This window comes from Perca fluviatilis, chromosome 21 (assembly GCF_010015445.1).
Source record: "Perca fluviatilis chromosome 21, GENO_Pfluv_1.0, whole genome shotgun sequence".
Classification (NCBI taxonomy): Eukaryota; Metazoa; Chordata; class Actinopteri; order Perciformes; family Percidae; genus Perca; species Perca fluviatilis.
This window is the reverse complement of record NC_053132.1, coordinates 5,079,945-5,106,945: the sequence shown is the minus strand read 5'-3', so window position 1 is coordinate 5,106,945 and position 27,001 is coordinate 5,079,945. Positions and strand designations below refer to the sequence as shown.

General features: G+C 43.1%; 1 protein-coding gene across 13 annotated transcripts; it reads right to left on the bottom strand.

Annotated features, from left to right (window-relative positions):
• Positions 1 to 458: 458 nt before the first annotated feature.
• exoc7 (exocyst complex component 7) lies at positions 459 to 27,001 on the bottom strand. Of its 13 annotated transcripts, none has more exons than XM_039787503.1 (21): positions 26,795 to 27,001; positions 26,385 to 26,450; positions 25,253 to 25,437; positions 23,715 to 23,820; positions 22,496 to 22,718; positions 21,075 to 21,242; positions 20,728 to 20,739; positions 16,394 to 16,486; positions 14,646 to 14,714; positions 12,959 to 13,104; positions 11,302 to 11,454; positions 11,086 to 11,184; positions 9,881 to 9,943; positions 9,592 to 9,658; positions 6,821 to 6,886; positions 6,609 to 6,729; positions 4,709 to 4,804; positions 4,549 to 4,612; positions 3,249 to 3,290; positions 2,977 to 3,110; positions 459 to 754 (listed from the first exon to the last, which is right to left on the bottom strand). In XM_039787503.1, the coding sequence occupies exons 1-21, from the start codon at positions 26,870 to 26,872 to the stop codon at positions 652 to 654; spliced, it is 2,154 nt and encodes a 717-aa protein (XP_039643437.1). In that variant the 5' UTR covers positions 26,873 to 27,001; the 3' UTR covers positions 459 to 651. The 13 variants fall into 13 exon arrangements, with proteins under 13 accessions (XP_039643437.1, XP_039643427.1, XP_039643436.1 ...); XM_039787493.1 differs by lacking the exon at positions 16,394 to 16,486 and adding an exon at positions 7,256 to 7,294; XM_039787502.1 differs by lacking the exon at positions 20,728 to 20,739 and adding an exon at positions 7,256 to 7,294.

Here is a 27,001-nt window from a genome sequence, read left to right as displayed (position 1 = left end):
CTAGGGGGACACGTACCCCCTGCAGCCCTCCAGAGTACCCCCTAGGGGGACACGTGCACCTGCAGCCCTCCAGAGTACCCCTAGGGGACCACGGCCCCTGCAGCCCTCCAGAGTACCCCCTAGGGGGACACGTACCCCTGCAGCCCTCCAGAGTACCCCTAGGGGACACGTACCCCCTGCAGCCCTCCAGAGTACCCCTAGGGGGACACGTACCCCCTGCAGCCCTCCAGAGTACCCCTAGGGGGACACGTACCCCCTGCAACCCTCCAGAGTACCCCTAGGGGGACACGTACCCCCTGCAACCCTCCAGAGTACCCCTAGGGGGACACGTACCCTCTGCAGCCCTCCAGAGTACCCCTAGGGGGACACGTACCCCCTGCAGCCCTCCAGAGTACACCTAGGGGGACACGTACCCCTATTTGAGAAACACTGATCTACAAGACGAATTGACCCGGGACCAATTGACAGAGTTCCCTTTTATTTGTTTGAAATGCTAAGCTGGAACGGCTAAATTACATAAATACATCATGATGTTATCTTTGTACAAAAGCATTCATCGGACCCAGCGGGGGGGGGCGACAGTAGTGTGAGGAGAGGGTGAATAAAGGGTGGCGTTTGGAGAGCGTGAGGAAGGCGAGTCGGGGGGTTGGCTCAGGCCGACGTGTCGAACAGCTTTTCGATCATCTCCTCCACCTCCTCCGGCCGATACTTGTGATACTTCTCCGGGTTCTTGGTGAAAGAGATGTTGGCGCATCTAGAAAAGAAAAAAAATTTTTTGTTCTGTGTGAAAAGGGGATCAGACCAAGAAGAGCAGGGGGAATGAGAAGGGGCGAAATGCCAGAGCAGGGGGAATGAGAGGGGGAAACGTAGCAGAAGGTATCTGTTTTTAAACCAAAACGTAGCGATGTAAATGTAGCCCTAAACATGGATCTTATCTAGGATTGGCCTTTGAGAAGATGTTCCAACTTGGTATCGTTTCAAAAATGATGATTTCCAGTGGAATCTTTTTTTGATTGGAATCGTTTGGAAAATTTGGTTTTGAATCCGATCGGCGGTTCCAAATTTAACAAGCTTAAGTTTTCTTTTCCGTAGCAGCCACCGTACTTCCAGGCGCTCGTTGCGTTGCAGCCGTGGAGCGCAGCAAGCGGCAGTTTTACGCTGAAAAAAAGCCCGGCTAAGAACTGTAAACCACCACTGAATCAGAATGAAATGTATTGTTATTGTTCGGCCTGTCGAAGATAATTGTTGGGTCTTTGTAAATGATAGAGTGTGGTCTAGACCTACTCCATCTGTAAAATGTCCTGAGATAACTCCTGTTATGTGACTAGGGCAGTGCTTTTCAACCTTTTTTGAGCCACAGCACATTTTTTACATTAAATAAATCCTGCGGCACACCACCAACCAAAAATGTTAACAAAATGACACATTGTAGCCCAATAAGATCAGAATCTGCATTTTTCCTTTTTAAAAATGTATCCATCGCTGTTGCAGGCTTACATCGATGATCTCGGCCCTACCAAGGGGGTAAGCTTCGCTTCAGAACTCGAACCTCCGATGGCGCCATTTTGTTGCTACAAAGCTATCACCTCCTGTTAGCATCCCGCTGACCGCCATTCTTTTTTTTTACGTCACTTGACAGCGAATAACTTCACATCTGAAGCGTTTAAAGACTCTATTTGTCCGTTGTTTATTTCTAAAGAAACACGACAATGTATAAAAGGCTCCATTACCTTGTAGCTCATGTTATGGCTCTGTAGCAGACGCTTTTATAACAATAGGCTAACGATTGTGTCATAACCACGAGACTTACTGTCACATAGTAGAGGAATTACCGTATAGTACAGGAGAAGCTCACAGGCAGTTTGGACTTCCATTAGCTGTTTAGGTTTAATGACTAATGTTAACTAGCATGTTAGTGATCAGTAATTAGCCTGTGCCTATGTGATCTCCTTACATATACCTACGCTCTCCGTCTCTGTAAGATTGGGAATGATTGAGATTTCTCTCGGCACAGCTACCAGAAGACTTCACACTTTCAGACACGTTGCTCACGTCACATTTATGTTGTCTCTGTCAGTTGGAGGCTGCTCAGTAAAGCTGGCCATCACCGGAAAAGTGCTTCTAATATCCTTCACTGGTCTCCGTCCAGAGCAACGGGGTCTATTGGTCCATTATATATATGTCAATGGGGCCTACTGCTTACATCCTGTCACTGCCACCAGGTGGCAGTAATTCTATTGTCTTAAATCAACAAGGTCATTACTGCGCTATACTGCCACCTACTGACACAGAATAGTATTTAATTTCTCTGCCGGTCATCACATCAATGGCAAATTATTTGCAGTAGCTCAATAAAAAAAAAAATGTTTTGAAAATAAAATCGGATAATTTCTCCGAATAATCTCAGGACGATTTCTCACGGCACACTAGTGTGCCGCGGCACAGTGGTTGAAAATCACTGGCCTAGGGATGCACCAAATCCAGGATTCTGATTCGGGAGACATGGATGGACATGGATCTGGCGAGCAGAAAAAGTTGGTGTTTGGCAGTACTTTCAGTCAAAAGAAGACCATTCAAGTCCAGCTACATGTTCAATCTGTTCAATGCTGATTGGTCTGGTGGTGGCGAGGACCCTAAACTATACACAACATGGCCGCTGTTACAACATCTGGTCTGAAACATCTGAAAGAATACGAGTTGTGCACGAAGGAATCTCCAGACAGCAGCCAGAATGCAGCAACTTCAGGTACGGCAAAGGAAGGCCAGTCCCTGTTTACTTCATTCATGTGTTTACTGGGTTCATGGACTGAGGATGGGAGGAGGAGTCGGTTTCGGCAGAATCTTAACCCGTGGATTCGGTATTTGGCCGAACCCCAAAAATCTGGATTCGGTGCATCCCTAGATCTGACACTATTAAAAAAATTGAATTGAAAATACTGTAAACTTTGTGACTTTCTTAAGTCCAGACCCTCTCACCTTTGCAGGAAGGCCCTGTAAGCATCGGACACCACCCTCCTCTGAGCCTGGCGGATGAAGTCTCGCTGCTCTTTGTCTGGGATGGCCCAACCCTTCTGGATCTTACACAACTCCTCCAGCCCGTCGTTAAAGCCCTGAGAGGCAGCGAGCGGGGAGAAAAATGGACACATCGGTTTGTTCTTTTACATTCGTGCTACGAACAGTGTGGATCTGTACAGGATTTTGGTTTGTTGGAAGAATTTTTGGTTACGTGAAAGTGTTTCTGGGCTCACCTTGAATTTGTCTTTAATCACCTGTCGCTCTTTGTCCTTCAGCTGGAGGGAGGCAAGACCTCGGTTACAAAACGTATACGTAGCAGACACGCTCATGACAGAACGCAAAATGACTCAGAGTCGACACGTTCTATGGATTTTTAACTCTAGATATTTTGAAGACCTTAAGGATTAGACTCAGGTGAATAGGGTCAAAACTTTAAACTGACAAAAACCATCAAACTTCCCCAGGTGATTACTGATATTAAGGCAGTTCTATTTTACATCACACGTTTTCTGATATTGTATGTTTAAATACACAAATGAGGCATTATCTTGCTAAATATGTGCTAATTTGCATACATTTACAGAACAGAAATGGGAACATTGGATAAAACCCGGTTCAAAAATCTTGTTTCATTTTGTCGACATATTAGTCAAATGTCTTTACACAGGAATTACGGATCTCTCTTTTTAATCACTCCGTGAATCAGAAAATGCTGCAAACAGCCATATATAAAAAATCTGTTTAAAATGAAAGTGGTAAGTTTGGTGTCTGTAAAGGCGCTGACACACCAACCCGATTACCGTCCGACAGTCTGGCGAGGTCGGTGACTCGAGTCTGTTCGGTGTGTTCCGTGCCGTCGTCAGTCGGAGGAGCCGTCGGCGTTCATTTTGGGCCGATTTGACTTGTTGAATCGGCCAGTGGGCAGTCGGACTCAATGACCAATCTGATTGGTGGAGTGCTAGCCCTTGACTAGCGAATCGGTGCACTTATGTTACAACACTTACCGGAAATAACCAGCGGGATGAGCGTGACGAACGCCTCTCAAAATCTGACGAAAATCCTTCAAACGGACCACAGTCGATAAAAAAAAAACCCAGACCGATTCATCAACTGCACGGCCTATTTCTCGCCTACAATGTTTTCAGAAACACGTTTCGGTGAACTATTTTCGTAAAATACGAGATCGTATTCCGAACGAGCCGCCATTATGGTTGGCTTTGAAATTTCGGGAGAAGCCAGAACGTGACGCGTTCCTCATTTCGTTTTTTTGGCCGACAATACAGATTAGCGCCGCCTGGTACTGGAGACATTCATCTGCATGTACGGCAGAACAGAAAATCTGTAAACTTTCCATGAAGTTACCAGCTAACGCTAGCGGTAGCTAGCTAGCTTGGTTGAATGTTTCAAAACAAATCTAGTTGTAGTTTTTTGTGTGACCCTGAAAGATCCCCAGTCTTTACAGGTTATGACAGCCTTTCAACGTTAGATGTTGGTGCTGCTCTCCAAGAATGAAAGACAACAAAAAATTCTGACCTTAGTGCCGGGTTGGAAGACGGGCATGTTCCTGTCCGTCAGGTGCTCTGTGACTTTCAACCAGCTGCGACAGAATTAAAAACACACAGAGTCATAGTGAGGCGCCGAGCGGTGGACAGCACACACGTGGAAAGACTTATTAAAGCACGTCGGAGTTTACCTGCGCTGGTACATCTGGATCTGCTGCTCGATCAGCTCTCTGTACGAACTCTCCGCTTTCTTCTGAGTCACCGTCACCAGCTGGATCAACTCGGACCTGAACACATCCACAGGGGACACGTTTCAAATGTACCGGAACAGATTCACTCACGTAAATTAGATTATATGGACTTTAAGTGATCCCAAATTGGCAAATTTCAGTGCTACAGCAGCAAAATAATCAGACTCACTGCACACATACATAATATATATTAAATAAATAGGATAGAATACAAGAACTATGTAAAAAAAAAAAAAGTAGCATTTTTACAGTTTGCTGTGCAGTAAGTGGATGTTTTATGTTATTTTTGGCCTGACATATCCTGTACAAAAAACCCTGGTCTGGTCCTTTAAAAAACTTTGAGCATTAGATAAAACTCATATACATCACAATACTGCACTAAGTGCAACTTGAACAAACATAAGTTTTACTTACATTTTTATAAATACTATTTAAGTAGTTTAAAATAGTAATTTGTATTCCTAACTTGTATATACGTATATACTCTTGTTCTTGTATTCTATCCTATTTATTGTATATTTTGTATGTGTGCAATGTGTCTGATAGTGAGATGATAGAGATGATAGCACTGAAATTTACCAATTTGGGATCAATAAAGTCTATCTAATCTAATTTATCTCTGTGGCAGCTGTGTTGTGATTACAGTTAATCTACACCAGTGGTTCTCAACCTTTGTTGGGCCAGCGCCCCCCTTATCCATAATCCAGGTCCCTTACACCCCCATCAAATAAGATGTAGGCTAGTTGCCCTGAATATTCATGATTAGGCCCTATTATTGTTACGATGATTATTATTGTTGGTACTATTGTTTAAAAAAAAAAAGAAAAACCATATAATTGAATGAAAAATGTTCAACGGCTATGTTCATAGACTTATTAAAGATAAATTATGTTAATGTTTGATGGAGACTTTAAAGTTCACAACAAGACTGATACATAACGCTGCAGTACGGAGTTCATTTAAAATGATACTTTGACGTCCCGTTCCCGTGAAGGCAGCACGGAGCCGACAGAAACACAGAAGAGAAGAAGAGTTGCGATCCACCGTCTCGTCCAGTCACAGTGGTGTAAACTGGACGGTTGTAATGTTGCAGACCACTGGTTTTTTTTTGCAAGTAGTTTAAAGTGTAAACTCGTATTGTTGTGAATCGCTGGTGTGAACTCGCCTTAAAACCAACCGTCATCCTCTGAACGCCCCCCTGGGGGGCTGTACCCCCCTGTTGAGAAGCACTGATCTACTAACTTGACTCCGCCAGATGGATCGCTTCGCATTTGCTCGGCATATCCATCTGGGAACTTTCCGTTGGAGAACTTTTGGGAAGGGGCGAAAATACCTGTTAGCTGATTGGATGAACCATCTGTCTATCACCTATGTTGGTGATAGACGGGCCAAATCAACCAATCAGATCCACGAAGCGTATGAAAATATAACCACAAGCCCGCCCCTGCTGCTGCAGGCAAAGCATAGCTCGTTAGCTCAGCAAGCAAGCTAAATATTTGCCGTTTGTGTAACGAGAATTTAGGAATAAAAGGCCCCATTTCAGGTTCCTGGACCATATTCCAAAAGAAGGATCCAAGAGAAAAAAAAGCATTAGCGAGTGGCTAACAGAATTGGGGCTACCGCTGTCTGAAAATACTGGTTAGCTGATTGGATAAACCATCTGTCTATCACCACCTAAACCCGCCTCAAAACCAACGCTGATTGGTCGGTCGTTTGGCTAACGGCTCCAAATTTTCTCTATCTCAAGATGCCAGACTGATCTGCGAGTGGAAAACTGGAGCTCGCCAGATCAGGACGGTCTCACGAGGCTACTGATCTACACGGACCAAGGAAAACTCACTTCTCCAGCGACTTGAGGATGTAGTTGTAGTTGTTGTGCAGAAAAATGGCGCTCAGCGCCGAATCCTCGTACACTTTGGATTTACTGAGCAGGTTCAGCTGCAGGTTCCCCAACACCTTACCTGAGAGGGGAACGACGTCCGTTAGTTCCCAAAACAAAACAGTTTGGAACATTTTACAAGAAAGGAGGTAGCGGTTTCGTCCTCTACTCACATATATAAGAGCTGAGGAGCCTTTTGTTGAACTCGGAGGTGTAGCTGCTCGCCGATGAACTCGTCTCTGAAAGAAATACAGAAAGCTGTTAGAAGAGCAGAGTCTACTTCACTCAATGACCCACATTGTAGAGTCTCACCACTACATTTAATCTAACACTTCTTTTACATCTCTTTAGATCAAGACTGGGAGCACAATCTACATCTCCACTCAAAGTATTCATTACAGTGGAAGCACTCAGGTTGCCATGGTAGCGCCTAAAACCTGCGCTTCAGCACATGCACATCACAAGCGTCTCATTAAGAAAACAGACTCCTCTCTCTCCCGTCCTTCGGAATTAATTAGCTGCAATAATAGTTCCCAGAATCAGCACGAACATACTCAGAATCTAACTCATCACCGGGGGGGGGGCCGGACGCGGGTCTTTTTGCTTACCTCGGGGGTCTAAAGGTATATTGTAAGTGTCCCCCAGTACTAAAAGGGCCGAGGCAAGGCAGAAGAGAAAGACAAAAAAGAGGCACAAGTGCAAAAAGAGGGTTAGAAAAGATTTGTTAGTGCAGAGTAAGCCAAGTAAGCAACCAGTCATCAGCCAGGCAGCAAGGGGTGTGACGAAGAGTCGGATAATGGAAGAGGGGAAAGCAAAGCTGCCTTCGACAGGGAACAGCAGGGAGCCAGAGACCTTCAGATACGCATTTACAACCCCCACGTGAGTTGTGATCGGATTAGAAATTTATTAAAAGAAATCAAATTCAACTTAAATGAATACATCTTGTCTGAAATATTACTGGGATTGATGCACAGTTACTGAATCTGCTGGCTCCCTCTGAAAAAAAAAAAAAGCCATCTGATGCGGCAAAAAAGACGGATTGGTGAAGGTGAAAACAAATCAGTCACAGATACAGAATGAGTCAGTGGGGGGGAAACGAGGAAAAGCTCTGACAGTGTTAGACTGGTGCTACAGCTTGTGAATAAGATTCAGAATGTTTTATTCAGGGTTTCTGCAGGTTGTACCAAGTCAAATGTAAGATTTTTTAAAAGGGTAACTACCATTTTTTTTTTTCAACCTTTCCTATGTTTTTGTGACCAAGTGACTGATGGGAACAACAGTCTTTGACATTGGTCCAGTATTAAGCGAGATCACTGCTGTCAGCAGAGGTGAAACAATCTACAATGCAAGTTAACAGGGCCAGCTTGTATTTACCTTCACAAAAGTGCTTTATTTTGCCACGGACAGGCTCAGATTATTATTCTAAGTGTCTGACAACATTATGGAAAGGATCCCTTCTGAGATAGACCTTTAAAACCTCTTTGAGACCTTTCTGTTTAACCAGAAACAGCTCTGAAGTCGCTAGCGCTAAAACCCACCAGACTCCATTTAAAAAAACAATACTTTTAGTATGTGTAGAGTCAACATATTTTCACATGTAAATCGGTAAACAGTGTGTTTATTTCAACCAAAAGAAGAGTTGTGATGGTTGGGAAAGTGGAAAGACGACCCAAAACGGCTTTTCATAGTTTTATTTTGTTTCTGTCGACTGTGAATGAAGTGTATTTTACGATGCTAAAATTACTGTTTATGTACTTGGAGTCTGGTGGGGTTAGCGAACACAACTTCACAGATGTTAAAAAAGGATCTTACTCTTTAATAGAAAGCTCGACCTCCTTAGAAATCCTTTCCATAATGTTGTCAGACACTTAGAATATTAATCGGAGTCTGTCAATAGCTAAACGAGCACTTTTTTTTTTACTTTTTTGAACCTAAATTGTAGCTTGTTTCTCCGCTGCCGACTGCAGCGATCTCGCTTAATACTGGACCAATGTCAAAGATTGTTGTTCCCATCAGTCACTTAGACAAAAACATAGGAAAATAGGGTCCAGGTTAAAGTTCCAGCTTTGAATACGTGATGTTAGCAGGGTTTCCCCCCCAGTGTATTGCAAGCCTGGTGGCCCACCAGGCCGAAGCCACTGGGAATTTTGTTTTAATATATTTTCAAGACTTTTTTCAACTACAGTTACAGTACGGTGCGGCTCGGTTGGAAAAGTACAAGTAATCATAGTTTCAAAACTTGAGTTAGCTTTTAGTACAGACATAATGTAGGACCCTATGGTGTCTGTCTTTAACCCTCGTATCTTCACGATACCACGCACATGTTGTCCTCTGGTTTGGTTTGTCTGTTTATGAAGCATAAAGTAGCCTATAAGTGATCACCCAATTCTGTGTTACATCCTCTTAGCCAACTTCATAACGTATTACCACCAGTTGTACACTTCTTTTTGGAATTTATGGACAATAAACCTCATTTACAAGAAACGATGCTTCACTTTTGAGCAACATGAGCAGAAATGATGAACTATCTTGAGTAATAGGTAAGATCAGAGGAGCGTACTGTAGGTTTACGGATTATCACAGTTTTTCACCATGAAAGTATTGATCGAGAAACTTTGAAAACAGGTCAAATTTGACCCGAGGACAACATGAGGGTTGGGCTTTTTAATTTTAGCGATTTCGTCCATGATGCTGTTATCACAGAAACTACTGGGCTCTACATTAACGCTGCCATCAGCCTGTGACTGGCCCTGGTCGGGCTCTCGTCGGAAATAAAAGACACTTGCCACCGGGCTAAACAACGTTTCTGGGGGAAAAACCCTGTTAGATTAGATCACGGACATGTGATGAGGACCACCGCTGATGTTAGCGCTAAAAAGGGAAACAGCATCTAAGCAGGCGAGCGGGGAGGCGGGAAGATAACGGCGGCTAACGGCCGTTGTACCTTGTGAGGCCAGCATGGCTCCGGCTGTCTCGTGGAAGTCCAGCAGTTGCTGCAGGAACAGGATGGCCTGTGGGGAGAGAGAGGAAAGAGAGAGAGAGAGAAGTAAGCAATCGCCCGCTTATTCATTAAACCCAGCGCCGCTGGTCGTTCCCATGGAGACCACCCGGATCCCCAGGGACGGACAAACAGCGAGGTGCTTGTGGAAAAAAAAAAAGGTGTTGAGTTTGAAGAGCAGAGAGAGAGCAAATAAATCCTGCCGTGTGAGGTGGGTAAGTGAGCGCTGGCTTACGTTGCTGGTCAGCTCGTGGACCGTTCCATCCTTGGGCATGTTGTACTCTTTATCAGGATCATTCTGTGGTTAAACAAGAGACAATTCAACAAATATCTACTCACTCAGGCATTTGGAGGGGGGGGGGGGAGAAGCAGTGGATGTGTTTGTGTTTAGAAGAGGGAGATTTGTCCCCCCTTAAAAAAATATGAAAGACTCAAAGACCCACTCTGCACTTTATGGTCCACCTGACTTCTAACTAGTAGCTTGATTATGAGATTGTAACCGGATTTTTTTTATGCCATATTTATTTAATTCACTGATATTTTGATTGTTTCATTTCACTAATACTACTGTACTTTGTCTGCTCAGCTTGTACATTTTTCACATTCCTTGTGACCATGATAACTTGTGCTTTGACTGAAATGTTATTTCACTATCTGACCTTCTCGTCCTATCTGTCTTCTGTGAGCTGTACCATATGAGCTGTTGTCATATTTGCAAATCAAAATTTTAATTACAAAAAGACCCACTTCGCAAAAGGAAGTAAAAAAATAACTGTTTACGAGGGCTCAAAACATGTATGCAAAAACAAGAGTTGTGTGTACTTGTGCTGCAGTGGGGGGGGTTAAACACCACAACAGGATTAGGAAAAATGAGGATGTGATCTAGCTGGCTTGGACCCCTAATTAATAACAAAAAATAAAAAATAAACGTTAATAATTAAAGAAATTGTTGCAGAAAAAGTCCCCAGAATGCAGGATGTTGTACTCTCTGTCAGGATGATTCTGCGGTTAGACAAGGAGAGACTTCAGCAGATATACTGAAGGAATGATCTGCGACTGGTGACGGTCGAGCTGCTCGATTATGTCAAAAGAATCATAATCACAAATATTTTGGTCAACATTGAAATGCCGATTATTAAACACGACTACTCACTGTCTTTTGGAAAGATGTTGCAATGTTTAAACTATTTCAAAACCAGTGAAAAAGTAAAACAAATCAACAGTGAAAACACCTTGAACTGTGACATTTCCCTTAATACTTTTCCCGTTTGAAATGTTTTTTTCTCATTCAGAACACAAAATACTGCAAAACATAACGTGCAAAATAATTTTTTCTACTCCGTTTTTGTGATCATTAGGTGCTGAAATCGTAATCGTGACCCAAATTGCTATACATTGCCCAAGGCCTAGGTGACCGACGTTGAAATGTGAGCGTCTTGCCTTGATGCTGTCGGCAAACTCCTCCAGAGCTTTGGCTCCAATAGTTTCCATCGAGGTGATGAGAGTCGGCAGCTTGTTCTTGGTACTTGCTGCTGTTCCCTGCGCACAAAGTGACATTTATTTAACCCTTATTAAATAAATGAGTATTGGTATGCAGCATGTTACTCCTACAAAAGAGCCTGCTGTGCAAAACCATGAGCCTAAACTGATGAAGACCTGCAGCGTTGTGTCAAACTCAGACTTGTTCATCTTCAGGTGTCTGAGGATGGGGAAGATGGTGAGCACAGCGGAGTAGTCGTGACGCATTATGGCTCTGCGAGCTGCAGACACGATGTTGTCTCCCTCCAGCATCAGGTTGTCCAGCGCCTCCTGCGGACGGACGAGGGAAACGGGAAGCAGATCACACATAATGACACTGATGATGGCTACTCATACAGGCAAGAGCAGATTTTAAAATCCTCCTTTTTACCTACAAATCGCTGAATGGCCTTGCACCCTCATACCTAGGCGAACTGGTTAACCCCCTATAGCCCCGCACGACTAAGGGTGTGACGAGATCTCGTCGAGATTTCTCGTCGAGGTGAAAAGTTGTCTCGTGAGGCGATGTGATGTCAGCGTGATGGAGCGTGAAATTACTATTGAAGATCCCCCTGCCACTTTTAAATCATTTGTGTGGCAACATTTTGGTTTTCCTGCGGAAATAATAAACGGCGAAAGAGTGACAGACAAGACGAACACAATATGTAAACATTGTAAGAAAAAAATGCCGTATACCGCGGCTAACACGAGCACTATGCAAAAACACTTACAGCACCACCACAGCTGTCAACTAACTACTGCACCCGCGACGAAAACATTAAAAGGGCAAACAACTCTAAAAGCCTTAGCATCTCTGCCACCGAGTAGTGCAAGAGCCACGCCCGGCAATAACCAGGGACATAGGGCGTTTTCATTGCAGCTGATATGAGGCCATTTTCTGTGGTGGAAAATGTCGGATATCGGCGACAAAATGCACCTAAATTGTTTTGCATGTTGTGATTTTTCAGTTGAATAAAAAAACTATTTTCCATTCATATATTTCATCATTGAGGATTTCTTTAAATTTTTTTTTTAAATCTCGTCTCGTTCTCGTGAACCCAATCTCGTGATGTGTCTCGTCGAGTAAGCGTCTCGTCACACCCCTACGCACGACCACTCCGCTCCCTGGGTACGCAATATCGACATTGATGTATTTGGTCAAAAATATGATGATATTTGAATTTTCGCCCAGCTCTACTCGGCGGGGAGTAAAACAGACGGACCGCTAATTCGGGCATCGCCGAGTCGTTGTATGGTGTCATAGCTACGACAACTACTCGCAGCACTGACTGATTATTTCTGGTTCAAAAACCATTCCAGCTGAGTGGGGAGGGGCAGCGCCTAACCCATCATACCCCTGTTAAGGTGTATACATGCAGGAATCCCCCGGTTACTGAAGGAGTTCTCTACCTCTGTTAATTATGAGTTATGAGAAGGTGTGGGTAAGGTGTTTACATGGCATTTCAGAAATCAGGGTATTGCCTTAACCTGAATATAATCGGTTTCTTAAACTGCAAGTAAATGCACTGAGTGTTAAATAGTGTTATTAATAACTTCTGCTGCAAATTGTACAAAATATGCAAAATAAGTAGACACCATTAAAAAAAGACAGCATTTTTTTATATTGTGCGTTTTTGATACATTTGGAGTTTTGTGCAAAGTTCTGCACGATAGAGAAGAAAAACCAAATGACTTCAGAATCCCTGAGGCCGATTTCTGATTAAATCCTTCCACGTGGACTCAACGAGCGTTCAATATTGTTCACATTCTAAGAGATGTCCCTCGTCTCTCTGACCTGGATGAGGGAGTCGAAGGTCTTCTTCTGGTGGTGCTCGGGGATGATTTCCGCCAGGAGGACGTACTCGCTCTGGGCCAGCTTGACGAAGGCGGTGATGCAGTGGATGTAGGAGTCGATCTCGATGTCCAGAACGTCATCTTTCCCTGAGAGGTAGACGAGGAAAGAGCCCCGTCAGCCAGCGGGCGAAAAGGATTTGCACACAAGACAAGACAAGACATGGGATCTGGTGCTGTGGCTGGCAGCGATCAAGCAGTTACTGAGTGGGTTCATATTCACATGAAGGTGTTAATGCTGCAGACTGTGACTGTACTTGTTTGGTGTAGGAAAATGTATTAAAAGCTGCAGTAGGTGAGACTTTTGTGTTATGTCTTATCAGCCTGTGTTGTAAGTAGGGCTGGGTATCGTTCAAAAATGTTCGATACCGGTACAAAGACCGCGACTTCGATACCGGTTCCTGAACTATACTTTTTTATTATATTATTATATATATATATATTATATTATATATATATTATATTATTATTATTATTATTATTATTATTATTATTATACTAATTATTTTTTTTTTTTGATACCAACTTTATAAAATCCATTATAACAAAAAAAATATTATTTATGATTCAGCTCCTACTACGTGAGCCCTGTCTCTGTAACGTAGAGTTTCTCCTGCGTGTCTCTACCATGTCTAACGTTAGACAGCCAATCACAAACATTATTAGATCTTGGTAGAAGCATGCTGCGTACTGATTGGCTCACAGACGCTGATGAGATTTACTTCTCGGGTATTGAAGTTTGGTATTGAATGACGAGGCGTTGAAATTAATCAAATAATCAATGCATCGAATCGTGGACATGGACGATGCTGCGTCAATAATCGGCCGGCTCACAATCGATTATTTCTGTTTATAATTTAATGTCGGCCTAACAACATTTCTGTTTACATATTCTGGTATGTTTTGCACATTCAGGAAAAGCCATGTGCTCAGTGCTGTATAGTTTTATGTATCTAATTTATTTAGTATTAGAGCACTGCAGAATGTTTGGTTTTTGAAGCTTGAAAAGCTATGAATTAAATATCCTACACGGCTTTAATAGAAAAATGTATTTGACGCATCGTGATGCATCGAGATATCGAATCTAAGACACGATAATCGAATCGGGAGATCAGTGAAGATTCACACCTCTACTCGATACTAGAGTTGGTCCGATCCTATTTTCTCCTGATAGCGATTCCGATACCTGAACTTGTACCGAGCCCTGATCCGATACCAGCGCGTCATATATTTGATTATGTTTTAACAGCTGTATACTACTACTATGATTGCTATCTTTGTTGTTCGGCCTGGCTCGGGTTAAACTTTTTGTGAAACATGAACAAACAATATGCCATGGAACTTGCTTTTATTATCCAGTTTGTCAGTCAGTCGTAACGGGAAAAGGACATAAATTAACTACGTTAGTAGATTTTCTTCAGGGCTAAACTACGTGGTAGCGGATCGGTGCATAAACTCAGCTACTCTCCGATTTCGATAACAGCGTTTTAGGCGGTATCGGAGGCTTTTCCGATATCGGTGTCGATACTACGGAGTCGATTCGGTCGGTGCCTAAAAAGTGCTGAATTCGGTACCCAGCCCTAGTTGTTGGTAATGTTCCTTCTCTTTCCCAACATGTCCGTGGCACTCACCTGCGGCGGCCCCGTGCTTCTCGGTCAGGGCGTCAGACGGGTGTTTGACCCGCAAGTCATGATCGTAACCTGGTGGGTAGGGTGGGGCAGCAGGGACACAGGCCTAGTCAAACCACTGGGGTCCTTACTAGGCCCAGAAGGGGGACAAACCTGAACCTGGAACATCTGTACCGACCACCACCAAGCACCCAGCAGGGGGAGAGGGGAAGCAGGGGACACCCACTGAAGTCAACTGGAGGGGCCGAAAGTGCCCGGAGGTTTGAGCGTGTGTGTGTGTGTGTGTGTGTGTGTGTGTGTGAGTGTGACCCATCTAAGTTAGTCAGTGTGTGTTTCAACTACATTAGAGCTTTAAGAAAAAGAAAGTCACAACAGCTTTTGATTCATCGCAGCTCTTATAAAAGGTTACTTCCATCCTTTCACACTTTGACACTGTTAAACACGACAAAACAAATGCACAGACGTTTTCTGTTATCTGCCTTACCGACTTCTACCTTCCTACGTTTCCCAGAATGTAGTCCACTAACCCCTCACAGGACACTTAGAGGTAGCAGACCTGGGTGTATAATAAAACCATGCGGCTCTTCTAGACTTTCCAAACGTTATCGGAGCGAACCAAATTCAATCCAAATTCTGATAGTGACACAAGTCATTTTGCGGGGGTTGTGACACTCAAATAAATGCATCCGCTGATTTACAGACGTGTCTTTCGCCATGTTAGTCTGTGGGGAAAAGTCTTTTTGGGCCAGAGGGCATCAAGTGACGGACACGGGAGTTGTAATTCCACTGTTTGGCCGCTATGTCAAAATGGCTTCAAAGCCCGGTGCACTTTCTGCGGGCCTGGTAGCAGAGGGCAAGATACAGATAAAATGTCTCTGCATTTCTCAGTATGGCTACGTTCGGAAACTAGTGTCGTCCTCCTTGTCCTCCTTGGCTACTAGCAACTTTGTGGAGGAGAAGGAGGAGGAGTGGGGGTGGTGGTGGTGGTGCGCGATCACGGAAGGCTTGTATCATGTGGACGCACTGACGGTGTTGTTGACAGAAACTACGCACTATAGCTTTAAACTGGTAAAAGTTGAGTTACTTTATTGGCTCCCAAAGGACAAAATTGTCTTGGATTTAAGTCCATTCGTCAATTACTTAAAAGGTCAGAAAGTTAACCAACCGTTTTGACAATCAATACTTTATATTATTAATCAATAAAACACTGGAATATCTGCCTCTTCTGTGATTATTTTTAATTTTGTATCTATCTTCATAACAAATTTTTACCATGCTGGCTCTAAAAAAAAAAAAAAAAAACTGCCTGTTGAGCTCTTGATTCTGGGGAAAATAATCACCATTAATGTTAAAGACCACAGAAATACTGTATGTTGCTGTGATGTCTACATTTGGCTCGTTATCCATGGAAATGAGAAAAATACAAAACCACAGGGATCCAGAAATATACATATTTACCAGTGAGAAGCGTTTTAGGATGAATGTGTTTGCTTTTAGTCATTTAAATATACGTTTGGCCTCGGGTAGGGCTACAAGACAGATCTTACTCATCTGCCTTTTCCAGGAGTGATCAGATATCATTTATGCTTTATTTAACATCTGCATGATCTGAAAGCTGTTGTGACAGCTGTGAGGAGATTCATGTGTGCCCGTTGCTCTGGGCGAGACACAACATGGAGGCACAACATAACGAGGATCACTGTGAGCAAGGAGGGAGAGAAGACACCGAAGAGAAGACCGAGGTGCGTTACCTTCCAAAGGAGTGAGGTTAGAGCCCCCCTTTTTCCCATCCAGCCCATGCTGTGAGTACTGTTTCAGAAGGTTCTGAGCCTTGCGAATGGTCCCTGGTCCCATAAACACAGAGACAGAGTCCAGAGGAGGAGGAGGAGGAGGAGTGGGGGGGGCAGCGAGGTCCAGACAGCCAAGAAACAAGGAGGAGGAAGAAGAAAAAAGAAAGGGAGAGCTAGGAAGTGAGTGATGAAACCCAGACACCACCACCGAGACAGGCGGCAGAGGTTTGTATGACGACAGAGCACATTGCGTCATACTCTGAAAGCCACGCCCACCAGAGAGGAGAAATGAACTCTCAGCTCTCCATGGACTTGTTTTGCGTAAACGTTACCTCCTCATCAATTTCGTTGGCTAGCAAACAACCCGAAAAATACCTAAAAGCTGCTGTGTGGCGATACCTTCCTCTTTCTTTGTGTTGGCGTTCTAAACTCCTGGACTATGGTTAACTGCTCCTCAGATCTCTGCAGGGTAAATCCAGACAGCTAGCTAGACTATCTGTCCAATCTGAGTTTTCTGTTGCACGACTAAAACTACTTTTGAACGTACACATGTTCCACCAAAACAAGTTCCTTCCAGAGGCTATTTTGCAGCGACTACACCCGGGGCCCAAGACGATTGTGATTGGTTTAAAAGGTCCCATGACATGGTGCTCTTTGGATGTTTTTATGTAGTATAGTATTAGTGGTCCCCTAATACTGTATCTGAAGTCTCTTTTATATAGACCTTAGTGGTCCCCTAATACTGTATCTGAAGTCTCTTTTATATAGACCTTAGTGGTCCCCTAATACTGTATCTGAAGTCTCTTTTATATAGACCTTAGTGGTCCCCTAATACTGTATCTGAAGTCTCTTTTATATAGACTTTAGTGGTCCCCTAATACTGTATCTGAAGTCTCTTTTATATAGACCTTAGTGGTCCCCTAATACTGTATCTGAAGTCTCTTTACCGAAATTCAGCCTTGGTGCAGAATTACAGCCACTAGAGCCAGTCCCACAATGAGCTTTCCTTAGGATGTGCCTTTTCTGTGTCTGTAGCTATTGAGCAGGAGAGAGGATGGGGGGGCTCCTTATGACCTCATAAGGAGAAGATTCCAGATCTGCCCATCTGAGCTTTCATTTTCTCAAAGGCAGAGCAGGATACCCAGGGCTCGGTTTACACCTATCACCATTTCTAGCCACTGGGGGACCATAGGCAGGCCGGGGGAACTCATATTAATGTTAAAAAACCTCATAAAAGTGAAATTTTCACATCCCAGAATGCTGGGTGGACTAGCCAGACCCTCCTCCTCCACGCTGTGGAGGAAGGTCTGGCAATGCGAGACTAGTTTGAGGCTAACTATATGTCTGTAAGCTAAGCTAACACTCGTTACGTAGGACATAACATTAGCTTAGGGTCTTCACATCCTTCCTGCTGGTTCCTCACGTCTGTATCCACTTTGGTCTTCATAAAAGCTCATTCTTTAGGTCGGCAGCTTATTAAAACTTAACTTAGGAGTTCTTTAAATTGTTGGTAGTGAATATCACCGGACAGCTTTTAGGCATTTTTCTGTTTTTTCTGTCACACTAAATAGATGAGGAGGCACCTTCACGCAATACAAGTCAATGGAGAGCAGAGAGTTGGTCTGGTGGGGAGGTGGGGGGGGGGGGTGCCCACAGCCTAGCACCATAGCTACACAACAGGATGACCAGGTCAGAGACAGAGCGACTACAGCTACGTCATGAAAACACAGCAGACTCAGACACACAGTGCCCAGGGTCATGTAAGAGCAGAATACACAGGTTAGGTCATCACAATTAATACAATGAACAGTCATATCCAGCATTAATAATACTAATATTATCACGTCTACAGTACATTCACAGGATTAAATCACATTGTCGGAGTTTGGTTAGTGAGTGAGTAAGCATGGAGCACACTTAAAGCTGCATTCATTGACTTTAAAAAAACATTTCGGGGACAGAAATCACCCAAAAAGCTGAAAATCACTGGCTTATTATCACTGCTGTAATGGCTAGTGTTTTAGCAAACAACTTTCATAATTTTAACAGTGCAAACAGCTTGGTGCCTGAGGAACGGGAACATCAGCTGTTTAATGTCACACGCACACACACACACACACACACACACACACACACACACACACACACACACACACCTCTAGTTTCATGGTGGCAAACTGCCGGCGACACGGTGTCGGCCCAGAGATGTGGCGATATATTATGTCACCGCATCACGATATCTGGGTGTGACAGTGTAAACATTACAGGCATCATACAAGTAAATGCACAGGTGTACCTAATAAAATGGACACTGAGTGCATCGATATTGTGTAGCGCTGAAACTATTAGTCGATTAATCAATAAACTAATCTAGTTTTACCTCGGAACGTGTTCTTTGGTTGCTCATCGTTTAGCTTCTGTGCCGAGTCTTGTTTTGTGCCAAGCTCTGCTCTGCTCGTGTTGTCTCTTCCTTTCTTCTTTATTTGTATTTTTAAAAAGATTTTTTTTTTAAAACATCAAGGCCAGGGGACTACACTACTCTTTTATATAGACCTTAGTGGTCCCCTAATACTGTATCTGAAGTCTCTTTTATATAGACCTTAGTGGCCCCTAATACTGTATCTGAAGTCTCTTTTATATAGACCTTAGTGGTCCCCTAATACTGTATCTGAAGTCTCTTTTATATAGACCTTAGTGGCCCCTAATACTGTATCTGAAGTCTCTTTTATATAGACCTTAGTGGTCCCCTAATACTGTATCTGAAGTCTCTTTTATATAGGCCTTAGTGGTCCCCTAATACTGTATCTGAAGTCTCTTTTATATATGACCTTAGTGGTCCCCTAATACTGTATCTGAAGTCTCTTTTATATAGGCCTTAGTGGTCCCCTAATACTGTATCTGAAGTCTCTTTTATATATAGGCCTTAGTGGTCCCCTAATACTGTATCTGAAGTCTCTTTTATATAGACCTTAGTGGTCCCCTAATACTGTATCTGAAGTCTCTTTTATATAGACCTTAGTGGTCCCCTAATACTGTATCTGAAGTCTCTTTTATATAGGCCTTAGTGGTCCCCTAATACTGTATCTGAAGTCTCTTTTATATAGACCTTAGTGGTCCCCTAATACTGTATCTGAAGTCTCTTTCCCGAAATTCAGCCTTGGTGCAGAATTACAGCCACTAGAGCCAGTCCCACAATGACCTTTCCTTAGGATGTGCCATTTCTGTGTCTGTAGCTATTGAGGAGGAGAGAGGGGGGGGGCAAGGTGGAGGGTGGGGGTGTGGCCTTGACCAACTGCCACTTTGCTCGTTTGAAAGCCATGATGTCTCTCTCTCTCTCTCTCATGGGGGGGCCAAATTCTCTGGGCGGGCAAAGCAGAGAAAGGGGAGGTAACCTTGCTCCTTATGACCTCATAAGGAGAAGATTCCTGATCGGCCCGTCTGAGCTTTCATTTTCTCAAAGGCAGAGCAGGATACCCAGGGCTCGGTTTACACCTATCACCATTTCTAGCCACCGGGGGACCATAAGCAGGCTGGGGGAACGCATATTAATGTTAAAAAACCTCATAAAGTGAAAATTTCATGCCATGGGACCTTTAAATTCAACGAGCAGTTTGTTATATTTTAGCAGAATACTGAAAGCAGCAGAAAGGCAGAACTGAGTACACTTTAATATCTGTTTATTATTGAAAGTATTGTCGTTATCGCATATTTTCCTCATTTCGTGCAGCCCTACTGCCAGTAAATTGCATGCGTTTGAAAACTAAAAAATACTTTTAATTCATTTCATGTTTTTCAGTCTCTTAGGCCTCCTGCACACTGCCTGCATGGCGTGGACCGACGCCTATTTCCAGGCAGCGTTTCCAGGCAAAATAGAATAGGAAAAGATGTTTATATGTCATTTAGACACGAAGACATATTAATAAATGACACGCTGATGTATGAAAGTCTAGGTTTTTTCAAATATTGCACCTGTCAATACAGAACGAAATATTCTGGAGAAATACTGCAGACGTCTTTGCTGTAATCAGATCAGTATATATTTAGGTTTAACATGACGTATACTGCTGCTTGAGTGCAGCAGCAGCGCTGCCGTTCCATTCCTTCCTGCTTTCCGTTCCTTCATTCCAGTGTCGTTCCATGTCCTCTCCATGCTTTCTTCCTTCAAAAAAAAACACACACACACACACACACACACACACACACACACACACACATACACATAGCACGAAAATGAAATGTGGCGTCCGACGGGACAGGAAGCAAGCACGGGGCACACGCTAGAGCTTTCCGTTTACCTGGGATGTAGACTGTCATCACAACATGGGGATTATAAAAGAGGGAAAGGATGAAGGATTAGTTTGCTGTTAAACCACAGGGAGACACAGTTACGCGAGTAGGATCATTACAGCCAGATGGTGGAGGATACTTGAAACGGAATAATGTGGCTGGATGGAAATCTAATCAAAACAGACTCAACGTGGAGACGATGTCCGTGTGCTGAAAGGTGCTGCTACGATTTCATAAATCAACATTAGTACGCGGAATCATGCTTGTTTTGTTACGACTAATCTACGAAAGAGGGCTCGAGTGTGATTACAGACTGAAGAGTGAAGTGAGAAGGGATTTGTCGTCTGCCGCTGACCTGGTCTCTTGGGAGCCTTTTTGGTGGGCGTGTCCTTGCGTTTGGTCGGGACGGCGGGCGAGTACAGGATCCCGGAGGAGGCGCTGTTCTTGCGGAAGTGATCCTTCAGCCCTTTAATGGAGCGGTCCAGCTGGTTGGACCGGATCTGGAAGTAGACGTTCATGAAATCTGCAGGAGGGGGAAACGAGCAGCGTTCAGTATAAAGCTGGCTCGGTACACCCTGTAGTTATGGAAGAGATGTTTTTATGATTTTCACCACAGCAAAACTAAATGTCTTTCTGTGCAAGAAATCTAAAAGAGAAAAGGAAGGAAAGCTAGAGGAGGAGGAGTAAAGAGAGCAGTGGACAGGATACATATGGACTGCATTTTATAGAGCACTTTTCTAGTCTTAACGACTACTCAAAGCGCTTTAACATAGTACAGGAACCATTCACACACATTCACACACTGTGGCCAAGGCTGCCATACAAGGTGCCACCTGCTCATCAGATACACATTCACACTCATTTACACTCCGATGGCGCAGCATCGGGAGCAATTCGGGGTTCAGGGTCTTGCCCAAGGACATTTCGACATAGGGTTCGAACCACCAACCTTCCACTTGGTAGGCGACCGCTCTTACCACCTGAGCCACAGCCGCCCCCGGATGTGAGAAATAACACCGACACACCGGCTAACGCTAACTAATGTTAAATGGGTCACTGAAAACAGTAACTTCCTTGCCGGGCCATGAGGTCATAGTTAAAGCTTCTGTCGTTTTGTTTATCTTTCTAGCTATACTGTGCAGTTTCTAGGGGTGGGTGGGGTCGGGAGGAGCGATCACGCACAGTATGCGCATTTTTTTTTTCGTGGCAATACACAGATGCCGAGTATCGATCTGTTATCATATCTGTCGGGGAGTTTGTCTGCTTGACAATTCTATTTTGCAGCGGTAAAACTGAAGTGAGATGAACAAACAGACATTAATCTTTTTAGATAAAACAGATGCTGACAAAGTTTCCTTTTAGAGACATCATTTGAAATTGTGAACATTGTAGTACATTGCAATATACTACAGAATATTGCAACTGGTTTAAAATCCCAATAATATTGTATCGTGACATAAGTATGGTGAGGATATCGTATCGTGAGGCCTCTGGTGACTCCCACCCCGAGTAGTTTCTGTCGCCCCCATGAGGAATTCTAAATAATCACTGCCAGTCCACCCACATGACACAGAGACTTAAAATAACATGGGGTACATACCAAAGCCCTTTTATGTTGTAGAGTAATTATATCACTCAAGTTGTTTTTCTTTTAATTTGGGACTCTGAATAAGCCTTTAAGGCTTCCTTCCTCTCCTGCACTGACATTGCTTTTCTACTGTATGTACTTGAAATCTTTGTCTGTGCAAACGAACTAAGCTGAATCCAAAGCCGTACCCTGGTTGCGTCCGTACTCCACCAGCCAGCCGGCGATGCAGATGATGTCTTGGAGCACGGCTTCGGGCAGGTGTTCCAGCACCACGTCCTCCTGGACCTCCAGCTCTTCGTCCACAGTGATGGCGTCCAGGATGAGGATGGGCGGGACGGGTTTGCTGTAGCGCGTCAGGAGGCTGCGAAACTCCGCCTCCAGCAGCTCCTTGCCCTTCTCGAAGCGCGCTTTCTGCACAAAAGCGACAACATTTGACCTTTTTTTTTTTTTTTTCTGGGAATTTGCCTTTTTGTTTTCTTACACATCAAATGGTTTTACGCTCACAGTGCCTTTCATAGAGAAAGATCAGTCAATAAAGCAGGGGTGCATAATGGAGAAGTGTGCAAATCATTTTATTTATGCTATTTTTTTTGCACCCAGCAACTTCTTCTTTGTTACCTTACCTTACCTTTTCAAGAATGACAAAATATTCCCAAATTATTATGATAATAACCACTGTTCCCAATGATTTAACCCTCCTGTTGTCCTCGGGTCTAATTTGACCCGTTTTCAAAGTTTCTGCATCAGATATTTGGGTCTCTTTCAACCAAGTCTCCCCAAAAATAACGCAGATGGTTACATACAACGCTCATCGCAGGTCAAATTTAGGATCAGTTCACTACTTTCATTGAATTTGGGGTGTTTTATTCAATTTTTTATAACATTTGAAAAGAACTATGAAATCTCTCGCTTTCTAAACAGTGTCCTGACCAAACTGTGACAGTCTATGATTATCGACTACGGTAAATCTTAACTATTTGTCAAAATAGTTCATAATTTCAGATTTTTTTTAACTAAAAAATGAGGTATAACTTCATATAAATGAGGTTTATTGATTATGAATTCCAAAAAAAGTGTAAAACCAGCAGTAATAAGTTGATGTTAGAGGTGAATCCGGTGGTAGTGGGAAAAAAATAAAAAAAGAGCAAAAAAGAAGGGAATCTTGAAAAAAAATCACCACAAACATAAAAAAAAATAGTCTAAAAAGGGTAAATTTTCATTTTTTACCTGGGAGTTGGAAGTTGCATGGTCAACGGGAAGACAACACAAGGGTTAAGTGTGTAACTATAAGGATGTAATGCAAGCCAGTGTTGTGAAAAGAATGTAAACCGAGAAAAGGAATCATTTTGTAGCAAAACCTGAAGGAATAGTTAAGAGACAACATGAATATGAAGATAAACGCTGTACCACTGTGTTGAGCTCGGGGCTGTCAGGGTTGTTATCTTGAAAATATTCCACAGCTTTCTGAATCTTTGCAATGCACGCGAGATACTCATCCAGTCTGCCTGTCGGCCTGAAACAGAAAGATCCAACATTAGAATACGTGCAGGGTTTCCCCTGCCATTGTAAGGTATAGATGGAGCACCTGAGCCCTAAGAACGAATAACACTAAAAAAGGTTTTTCACAGATCTAATAACTGTAGTTGGACTTTTTTTTAGCAGGTTTTGTCTTTAAGCCAGTCCTTCCAGAAAAATGAGTTTTTTTGTGATTGTTGCGGGCAAAAATCCTTGATTTGACAAGTTTGGCAAGCTTCATAGAACAAATGTTATTACTGTATATATTTTGTCTTCGAGCTAATCAAGTATGGGTTACCCCTACTTGTATGCTATACTGTATTAGCTTAGTGAAGCATATGTATGTTGTGTCTCTGTTTTAACATTTACTAATAATTTGCCCTGTTATTTTTTTCTTTCATTCTGTTTTATCCTAATTTAAATAGCAAATGTTAATAGTGTTTTTCTTATGCCCTGTTATTGTAATCTATATCTGCCAAATGGGACTACAGATGGAAATTAGCCTTTGGGCTACAATCTGGCACTTTTACGTGTACTGCTGTACATGTTCATTAAATGTGCATTGTCCTGAAAATAAATAAATAAAATAAATAAAAGTTTTCTTAAAAAAAGCGATGGAATATGCGGGATATTTATGCAATTTTATGCGATGAAATTGCGGGAACTTGCAAAAACTGCGGTTTGAAAAAAGTGATTCCCCCAACACGCTGCTATTCGATGATGTTCACGTCGCGTAATTACGTCACTTCATAACGTTCCCATGGCAACAGGGGATAATGGCTGCTCTTGTGTGAAGTAAACGCTACATTTTTCAACTTTCTGCTAAGATATATTATGGGATTTTTTTGCAACGAAAATGCGGGGATTATGAAATCATGCAAGCTCTGCATATTTTGCGCGGAAATCGGCAATTTATGCGGCGAAAGTGCGGCATTTTTGAAAAAATGTGGCCCCCCGCATAAATATGCAGACTTTGGCTGATTATGCGGTGAATTATGCGATCGCATAATCGCGTTTTTCTGGAGGGACTGTTAAGCATTTTGAGTGTACGTCATTTATTATCTGCTCCAGCGTTTCCAACGTTTTAGACAGATATTAAGATAACAACGGTCTGAAATTATGTGAAAAAGAGACGCAAAACTACCACAACGGGACACAAAGCCACTACATAGAGACGCCACATGACCACAGAGACCCAAAACAACCCCAAAGGAAACAAAGATGAACAAAAAGAGACACAACACGACTACAAAGAGACATAAATCACACAAAGAGACAGAGAAAGTATGAGGTGGCCTAAACCCCTCGCCAGATACGCACACTTAAGTCTTCCACATAGCTAGGGGGAAACACTGGCATCTAACCTTTTCTACATCTGTTTCAAATCCATCAACTCTTCCTAAAAGTGCAGGCTGTGGTCATTGTCTCACCCCTCTCTGATGATCCGGTCCGTGTCTTTGGCCACGTGGTAGTAGCTGATGACGTGATCCATGCAGGACAGAGTCTTGTCCACGTTCTCCTGCAGCCGCTGCAGGTTCTCCGTCTGTTTGTGGACGGGGATGATGGAGTTCTCCAGCTGCATCAGGCGACTCTCGAACGACGACAGGATGGAGACCTTTCACGGACGAGAGGGACATCATACAGTATTAGGGGACCACTAAGGTCTATATAAAAGAGACTTCAGATACAGTATTAGGGGACCACTAAGGTCTATATAAAAGAGACTTCAGATACAGTATTAGGGGACCACTAAGGCCTATATAAAAGAGACTTCAGATACAGTATTAGGGGACCACTAAGGCCTATATAAAAGAGACTTCAGATACAGTATTAGGGGACCACTAAGGTCTATATAAAAGAGACTTCAGATACAGTATTAGGGGACCACTAAGGTCTATATAAAAGAGACTTCAGATACAGTATTAGGGGACCACTAAGGTCTATATAAAAGAGACTTCAGATACAGTATTAGGGGACCACTAAGGCCTATATAAAAGAGACTTCAGATACAGTTTTAAAGGGCACAAAAAAGTTTAAAAAAAAGAGACTTCAGATACAGTATTAGGGGACCACTAAGGTCTATATAAAAGAGACTTCAGATACAGTATTAGGGGACCACTAAGGTCTATATAAAAGAGACTTCAGATACAGTATTAGGGGACCACTAAGGTCTATATAAAAGAGACTTCATATACAGTATTAGGGGACCACTAAGGTCTATATAAAAGAGACTTCAGATACAGTATTAGGGGACCACTAAGGTCTATATAAAATAGACTTCAGATACAGTATTAGGGTACCACTAATGTCTATATAAAAGACTTCAGATACAGTATTAGGGGACCACTAAGGTCTATATAAAAGCATCCAAAGAGCCCCATTTCATGGGACCTTAGACTGGACTGAATGTGAATAAAGGGGTGGTAAGTCTGAGCAAAGGAACAATGAAACACGTGTGTGTGTGTGTGTGTGTGTGTGTGTGTGTGTGTGTGTGTGTGTGTGTGTGTGTGTGTGTGTGTGTGTGTGTGTGTGTGTGTGTGTGTGTGTGTGTTTTGATCGTACCATGCCCTTGGTGAGCTGATCACTCTTCTCCATGTTTTCCCGGATGAACGACAGCGTTTCTTGCTCCTGTCGTCACATCAGACACATCACACAGAAAAGCAATGACTCCAAAATCATAACAATTTCAACGAGCAAGTTAAGAGTTTTGGGTATGCGTGCAGTTTAGTGTCCCAAATTATTTTCCAAAAACTCGAGTGTCCCAAATGATGAGGGTCTTATTTTTTGGGACAGGTTGCCCTAACCATAACGATAACCCAAACACCTGTTAAACAGGTGGTTTAGCAGGTTCATAATTAAGGACATTGTATGAGGGATTCGGGACACTACCCGACACTGACAGTTTGATGAATATTGCACCAAAGGGCTCGTGTGTGATGCTTCCTGCCTCTCGAGCCATTGGCGTTACTGACCTGCTTCAGTTTCTCCTCTATCTCCCGCTTCCTGGCGGACGCATCCTCGGTAGGAACCATCCTGGAGGTAATTCCCATCACAGGACGGCCACCAGGCGATTAAACCCGATAAACGGGTCGATTTAGGGCTTTAAAATGACAAACAACGATGACCCAAAGCTACTGTTGTGGATAGCTAGCTAGCTAAATGCAATGATGTCGAGTTAG

Excerpts from the sequence above, each read along its gene's own strand:
- exoc7 (XM_039787502.1), bottom strand. The coding sequence starts at position 26,872 with ATGGGAATTACCTCCAGGATGGTTCCTACCGAGGATGCGTCCGCCAGG. Across the intron at positions 9,659-9,880 it reads TCCACGAGCTGACCAGCAAC|GCCATCCTGTTCCTGCAGCA; the intron begins GTAAGCCAGCGC and ends CTCTCCCCACAG. Across the intron at positions 3,111-3,248 it reads TGATTAAAGACAAATTCAAG|GGCTTTAACGACGGGCTGGA; the intron begins GTGAGCCCAGAA and ends GCTGCCTCTCAG.